Genomic DNA, 7,500 nt, shown 5'->3' on the forward strand with positions numbered 1-7,500 from the left:
AAGTGATAACAAGACATTTTACTTCTTTTAAACCAGTAACTGCCAAAGTACGCTCGTTACTTCCAAATGAACCTTACATTAGGAAAGGTCTCGTTGTAATGCAGTGGCATATAGAGGGATTTCAGTCAACAGAACGAACGATAATAACCAAAGCCTTTCGAGTTTGAATCTTTTACTTTGCTGGGAGATCGCATATATGCATAATCGAAACCTGTGCTGTTAACACGGATCCATAAATTGCGACCGGCCGGGATTAAAACACGTCACCATATCTGGATATATTGTTTTTATCGGCTCCCTCTCTCAGGACGGTTGACGGTCCGTAAAATTCCCGCGGTTGGTTACGATCACTGCAGAAAATTATTGACTCATCACGTTGAGGTAATTTACACAGTGGAGCCTGAGACATCGCCCAGAAGCCTCATATTGCTGCTCGCCCGTATAAGGCCCTTTACCATTTGCGGTTTCACATCCACTCTTCCCTCAACGTTGTGTTTAGGACACGTTTGGTCTCTGGCAGCGCTGATGATGATTTTATGATGGCGGTATTAATGGTTACATAAATTCACATTGATGTACAATTTATTTTTTCGAAATTATATCACGTTGCCATTATGATGTAATGACTACGATGATCATGATAATCTGACCTGTCATGAGACGAACGATGTCGACAGCCTATATGTCACATGTATTTTGGTGGGCACATGAGCTCACTCCCACAAATTCAAGAAAATAATGACTGCGCACCTGTGCCCTCATACCATATAGCAACGATTGGGGTTTTTGTGCCCACGCGTCCTCGCCTTGGATCAATGGTTTGAAGGCAACGTTTAGCTTCGTTTTGAGAACTCAGAAGTATAGAACGCCATTTCAATCACCTACCATGGCCAGTCATTGTGAATTGTTTCCCTCTTGTTAACATTTCATGCTGGTCCGCCTGATTCATCTGGCAAATGAGGTCAGTGTTCGAAGCAATGGGTGACTAGAGCGGGCGGCCTCTCGTCTCACTGGCGGCCAGCCCGGCCGCCGTGCCCGCTGCCACCCGACGTTCTCGAGCGCTGAACGAAATGCTTACCATTAAACCGGGTTGCCCAGGCCCGCCATCTGTTTATCAGGGCCGCTTGTTTTTGCATCTGGCGCGCAAAAACAACCGAAAAGCGCGCGAAATCGGCGCGTCGAGAGTGCGCGAGGCAGGCCGGCTCGGCCTTCCCGTAAATCTGACCAGCACGACCCCCGCAACTTCCGCCCCAAAACGAGGCCGGGAAGTTTACATCGGGAAAAAACACTCCGGGATAACGGCTAGATGAGGCGTTTGTGGGAAGTTGGAGCGCATAACCGTATAAAACAGAGCAAAGCTCAAGGTGTTCGAGCCTTTAGAGAGTTAATTGGTCGCAGGATACATTTCTTTTACAAGCCCCTCCCTCACGGCCTTAACGGCCTTTCTTCATGACCAGGTAAAAGATTATGTGACAAACAATTGAGGCAATGGATCACACGGGGAGCGTCGTATGTTGAACGGTCATATGGGGGTAGCATAACTCTTGTCAACCACTGAGCACAGGGCTTTCACTCGCCGCCGCCACTCGCTCTGTAGGCCGCGTCGGGAGCGGCACAGACGAAAGGCCCTTGGCTGTCTGGCTATCAGCGTCCAAGTGGCATTGCCCGCAGTTCTGCGACCACTGCTTCTGAGGAGGCCCGACACGAAATGAGGTTCGGTTTAAAGAGCTTGTAAACGCGGCGCATGCCGATGAATAGGTGGGAGAACGAGCGCTCGCCCCACGGGAAGGCGGCGGTTGTGGCCCGGAACTGTCGCCATGGAGCAATTGAATCCAGCCGTTGCCGGCGCGAGGTTGCCGCAGACTGGGGTCGCAGTGCCGGGTGATTCTGGTGCTCGTTGATTTGTCCCGCGATCGTCCAACAGCAGGGGCAAAGGAGGGGCCGCATTGATTTCCCACCATTTGCATCTGAAACATTGATGGGACTGGAGAAATTAAAGATAGAAACGTACTGTCCTTGGCTCAAGGCAGCGTTCGTCACGCGTCGCTTGTCACGAAAAGCCTATCGTTCCAGAAGTAATCAGTTGCCGAGCGCGGCTTGACTAACTGACGCTTGCACCAACGCTGATGCCCGATCTACATCCATGACCACTACCACTGCACTTGGCGCGACGAGCGAATGCATATTGCAGAACGTTATTAACGTCCAGTGTCCGCGTCCTACAGTGCCACCTCGCAGCCTTGACTCCAGCCACCAGGCCTGCAGGTCCTAGCACGGAGTTTCACGCTCCACACACCCCCCGTCTGGCGCACACCTCTGGTTCGCTGACACTGCCTGCTCCCTATCACATCCCACTGCCTGCTCCCTATCACATCCCACTGCCTACTTCCTATCACAACCCACTGCCAACTCCGAGCTTCCAGGGAACGGGCCGGACGGGCATTATACGCCAGGGAGCCGTTGGCAGCTCCACTGAATCTCCATCATCCGACAGCTGTGTAAATGGACCCGATCCTTCGGGCCCGGCTGAGCCGCCGACGATCGGGCTCGCTCGCGGTGCGGACCGGCCGCGCCGCCGCGCCGCCGCGCCGTTCGTCCGGCCAGACCTCATAGCTCCGACCACGGGTTCGCGGTACGAACCGGCCGCGCCGTCGCGCCGCCGCGCTGCCCGGCCAGACCTCACAGCTCGGACCACGGGTTCGCGGTGCGGACCGACCGCGCCGCCGCGCCGCCGCGCCGCTCGTCCGGCCAGACCTCACAGCTCCGACCATGGGCTCGCGGTGCGGACCGACCGCGCCGCCGCGCCGTCGCGCCACTCGTTCGGTCAGAGCTCACAGCTCCGACCACGGGTTCTCGGTGCGGACCGGCCGCGCCGCCGCGCCGCCGTGCCGCCGCGCCGCCGCGCCGCCCGGCCGACCAGAGCCCGCAACTCCGACCCCGCGGCGGCGGGCGGCGGCATGTCCTGTCGCGGTCAGCTCATGGGGCCGGTGCCGTCTGTACACCTATCATCCATAAGCGTCTAATGCATGCTGGCCACATTCACGCAATTTCGTTGCTTTAAACATTTTAATTCTTCTTGTTGGAGGGGAGATGATCCATATTGTACGAAATGCCCTGCTTTTTATGCAGAGGCTGGGATATGACCCCACTACCGTATGCGGTATTGTGATGTCAAAGCTCACCCCGTGACACCGCGTCACCCATCATATCAGATGGGTGACACGTGACGTCACCGCCGACCTGGTGGAGCAGGCTACTGCTAAACGGATCACGCGCATTCATGTAGTTATGTTTCGTATTGGTATAGAATAACTTAGGCTATGCGCCTCACTTATTCAACACAGATTCTGTGGACCAGCTATGCACCGACACCGCATCTGCACGAGAGAGCGGTCCACCGGTCCCCCCGACCAATCAAGAACAGCTGCCCTCTACCAACGGAATGCTACCGGCGCCCTCCACTGGCGGCCGAGCGCAACAGGTCTCCGGATCCTATTGGCCGAATGTCATCGATCTCTGCTGGGGCAGAAACTGGAACAGCTTCGCGGACTGGGGACCCTCGAGCCTCATGAGGTTAATGAGCACTGCAGCTAGACCTCTGACTGCTGTGTGGTGACGTGGCCCCCCCCCCTGGTTGGAATTGCAGTTGCCAGACTTGGGCTGCTATTGCACAGGATCCCCTGGTGCCCCCAGGATTCGTATCGCAGTAGGACATGCTTCTTGGGCAGCCATTACAGAAGGATCACCTGAAACTTGCCGGCCCTGCAACGTCTACAGAATCTTCTCCCAAGTTTTACGCGATTTGGAAGCACTTTGTTTACCAGTTGTCTGCCGACTGCATCAAACAAGATTACGGGTGCGCCGCTTTCTGCACGCTATCCGGGCTGAGTTCAAAATAACTACTGCACGATACTGGACTACAGAGTTCAAAATAGCTACTGCACGATACTGGACTGCGGACGGCGCTCAACGTATTCGCGACGCACCAGTAGATGCGGCAGATGAAGTAAGGTTTTGGCTGGGGCTGAGGCATACCACCGCTCTATTCTCAGCAGACCGCAGCTGAGTGCCGCTGTTTTCGAGCCTGACACAGCCTGCCAGCGGATGCCACTTAATTTCGCAGCGGCTCGGGTATCGGCTCCAATTTTCCAGCTCGTGTGACGTCTAATGAGACAGTGGGAGGCTTCGGATTAATTCGCCAAACGAGCCGCGCTCAAAACGAAAACTGGATGGCTTCGCGCTGATTTGAAACCAAAAGAGGCGCTTTGGGAATTATTCATCGCTAGAAAATACGCATCCCTCGCAATGCAGTATGGATATAGACGCTGTGTAGTCACCGAGATGCAGCATTCAGTATGCACTTGGTTGGTTGATGACTTTGTTGCATATACAATGTGCAAAGGTGCATTTTGCTGCCCCAATGCATACCTTGTTACGCCGCGCAATTTGGCCAGAGTGCATTCCCCAGCTGTTTTCAGACATGGGGGCACCAGCCGAGCCATTTCGTATGCGAACAGACTGATCAACCTAATTATCATCTCCGTCTGGTGTGCCAGTATGTACCAAACGTTTCGGCCAGTTCATCTCCGTTGGTCGTCAGTTGCAACTGAGTCCTGACATTGATTGGATGATGATTGACTTTCAGCGCTGTATGTGCCGCTTGAATAAATCGACACCCGTGTGTTAGCGTATGTATTGCTAGCTATAATCGGGTAATAATGAATACAAGTCATTCTGTCAGCCGTCCTGTGTGCACTATCCCTATGTAGGTCTAGTCCGATTTGCCGTCATTTCGCCCACTAAATAAATACAAAAAAAACAACTCGAAAGTGTATTTCCTCACCCAGCAAGTCTTTGCCTCTGCTGGTCCTGCTATGCTGACTGGTAGTGCCATCGAATAAAAAAGAACTGTGCTAATCAAGCACAACAGATACGGCTCTGCAGACAAAATGCAAGACTCCCGTCTGACCGACGATGACCCACAACCTGGCTACCTCACCCAAAAGGCCTATATGGTGCAGACAATTCCTTCACGAGTCATCTGGAGAGGTGAGATGACTTGTCGTGAGTAATTAACGACAGGTAGCTGAACACGTAGCTTTGTATGCCTTTTTTCGTGTCACAACGTCCATTCTTGTTTTGCAACTGGATTCATCCGTGAATAGCGATTCAGCCCACGCATGTATTATGGTCGTCTCTACAATTTCCGCATATCTTTTCGATACGCTAAGGCGCGCTCAATGGTGACAAGCTCTAACAAACCATTCACACGTCAATTTTCATCACTTTGAAACGGACGCGCGCGCAGTTTGTGTGTCGATAGTACAACTCTCGCCAGCGGTGTTAACAATGGTCTCAATAGCTCCAACGAGCCGCTGAACTCCATAATATCGAGTCACAGCCTCTTGTATATAGGAGCTGCTAATGGAGGAAGGGACGAAGCGCAACAAGGAATCAAATTTATCATGACAGCTATTGTATGGTCACATTCACAGGTCCAGGCCGCATTCAGTGGGCGGGACCAATTTTAGCGTCCTGTGTTTTTCCAACCTGCGCGACGGTCGCTAGACAAGCCCGCGCCATAGTGAACCCGCAAACCAATGTCCATACTCCGTGGCTGGACCCTTGTTCCGCCCATGTGTCCGTCTAGACTGCAGGATCAGCTTTCCTGGCGCCACCGCCGCCATGAACCCGCCCGTCTGACAATGAGCGTTCACATCCGAGCCCGCAGCGACTGCCTAGTGCTGAGCGCGTCACACTCTGAAGCATGCCAGCCGCGAGCTCGTGCAGCGCCTGTCAACCGCGAGCTCGTGCAGCACCTGGCAACCGCGAGCTTGTGCAGCGCTCACCAACTGCGAGCCCGTTCAGCGCCTGGCAGCCTTGAGCTCGTGCAGCGCCTGCCAACTACGAGCTCGTACAGCGCCTCGCCTCGGCTCCGAACGCGTCGACAGCCTGGCGGAGCTCCGCGCGCCAGAGCTGGGCACCGTCGGCAACGGCCCCATTCCCTCTCCCTCTTTCCTCTCCCCCCCCCGCCCCCCACCCCCCGAGCCGACTCTTCAGGTCCAGAGGTGGGCAGCGCTCTCCCTCCCCTCCGCAGCTGACTCTTCGGGCCCGAAGCTGGGCGGCGCCCCGGCACGCCCCCAGCTGGGGACGAGGTGTTGCAGCCGATGGGAGCCGAGAATGGGCGTCGCGCGCGAGCACGCTCCCCAGCTGCGGACGAGGTGTAGCAGGCGATGGGAGCCGAGGATGGGCGTCGCGCGCGAACACGCTTCCCAGCTGCGGACGAGGTGTTCCGGGTGATAGAGGCTGGCAGCAGCAGGCAGTTGCCGACAGTGTTTGTTGGTATTTCATGCGGCCGACGACATTCGCAACATGTGCGGAGTGAGCGGGTGGGAAGTGAACCTGAACTAGATGTAACCAAGGGAGGCAAAGGCCTTGTTGTTCGACAATGAGTGCTCTGATGCTGAATCCCTCATTCCATGATCCCTCAAACCCTGATCCCTCATTCTCTACGAATCTATGCGAATGCTGCGCGAATCCATAGTCCCAGATTCGAGCCATTTCCAGCTCTAAGAAGCACCTTAGATCACAGCAGTATATGCGCCGCTGCATCCAGCACTTTCTGCGTGTGATCCAAGGTGATGGCAACAGCAGCAGACATCAACGTGCTCGAGGTGAGGCCGCTGCTCCTACACGTCATCAGCTTGCTTGCAAAACACGGCTTACGATCCTTGAATTATTTATCGCGAGTCCGGCCTGGTGCCATCAGATAAGGTAAGTCGGCGTCCAAAACTTCGGTGTACAGCTCATCAAATGTGCCGAATGTTTAATAAGCTAAAGTGGGCCGACACGTGAGAGAGGTATGCAAGCGCTCACGCCCACGCAGCCTCAGAGCTCCCCACGCGGGCATGTAAGCGGACGCGTGCAGGTATGCGGCGTGAGGGTGACTTTTTCTATTCTCGTCAGAAGTTCTAAACCAGATCATATTGTTGCCGATAGCAAGATTTCGAAGGCTCTGGTGACAGTCGAAAAATTGTTCGGACAACATGATTACACAGTATAATGCTGTAGGGCCATCTCGCAGCATACGTTGGCGGCTCCGTGTGTTTAGCGGCGTGACGCCACCTTACGCATCGAAGTGGTCCAAAACTAAAAATGCCGGAGCGCTGCTTTGTATTTGCTACTGAGTTTTAGCTTTCATTGTTTGTTTTTGCCATTGCTCTTTTATTGCTCTCTATTGGGGGGGGGGGGGGGGGGAGCACCATGGCCTTTACTGCAACGTTACACCACACAAAACACGAAGCCGCACAGGTCACGGAGCGGCACAGGACACGGAGCTGCACAGGACACGGAGCCGCACAGGTCACGGAGCCGCACAAGACACGGAGCGGCACAGGACACGGAGCGGCACATAAAGCCGCACAGGACATGGAGCTGCACAGGTTACGGAGCCGCACAGGACATGGAGCAGCACAGGACACGGAGCCGCACAAGACACGG

The 7,500-nt window shown here is 54.8% G+C and overlaps 1 protein-coding gene across 1 annotated transcript in view; it reads right to left on the reverse strand.

The window, feature by feature from the left end:
* LOC119111255 (solute carrier family 13 member 4) overlaps window positions 1-898 on the reverse strand; it is a 6,108-nt gene extending 5,210 nt beyond the window's left edge. Inside the window, exon 1 of the mRNA XM_037235077.1 lies at window positions 886-898. Coding sequence (XP_037090972.1) covers window positions 886-898 — 13 coding nt within the window. The remainder of the gene's footprint in view (window positions 1-885) is intronic.
* Window positions 899-7,500: the final 6,602 nt, after the last annotated feature.

The sequence above is a fragment of the Pollicipes pollicipes genome, unplaced genomic scaffold (assembly GCF_011947565.3).
Source record: "Pollicipes pollicipes isolate AB1234 unplaced genomic scaffold, Ppol_2.1 Scaffold_7261;HRSCAF=8764_pilon_pilon_pilon, whole genome shotgun sequence".
Taxonomy (NCBI): Eukaryota; Metazoa; Arthropoda; class Thecostraca; order Pollicipedomorpha; family Pollicipedidae; genus Pollicipes; species Pollicipes pollicipes.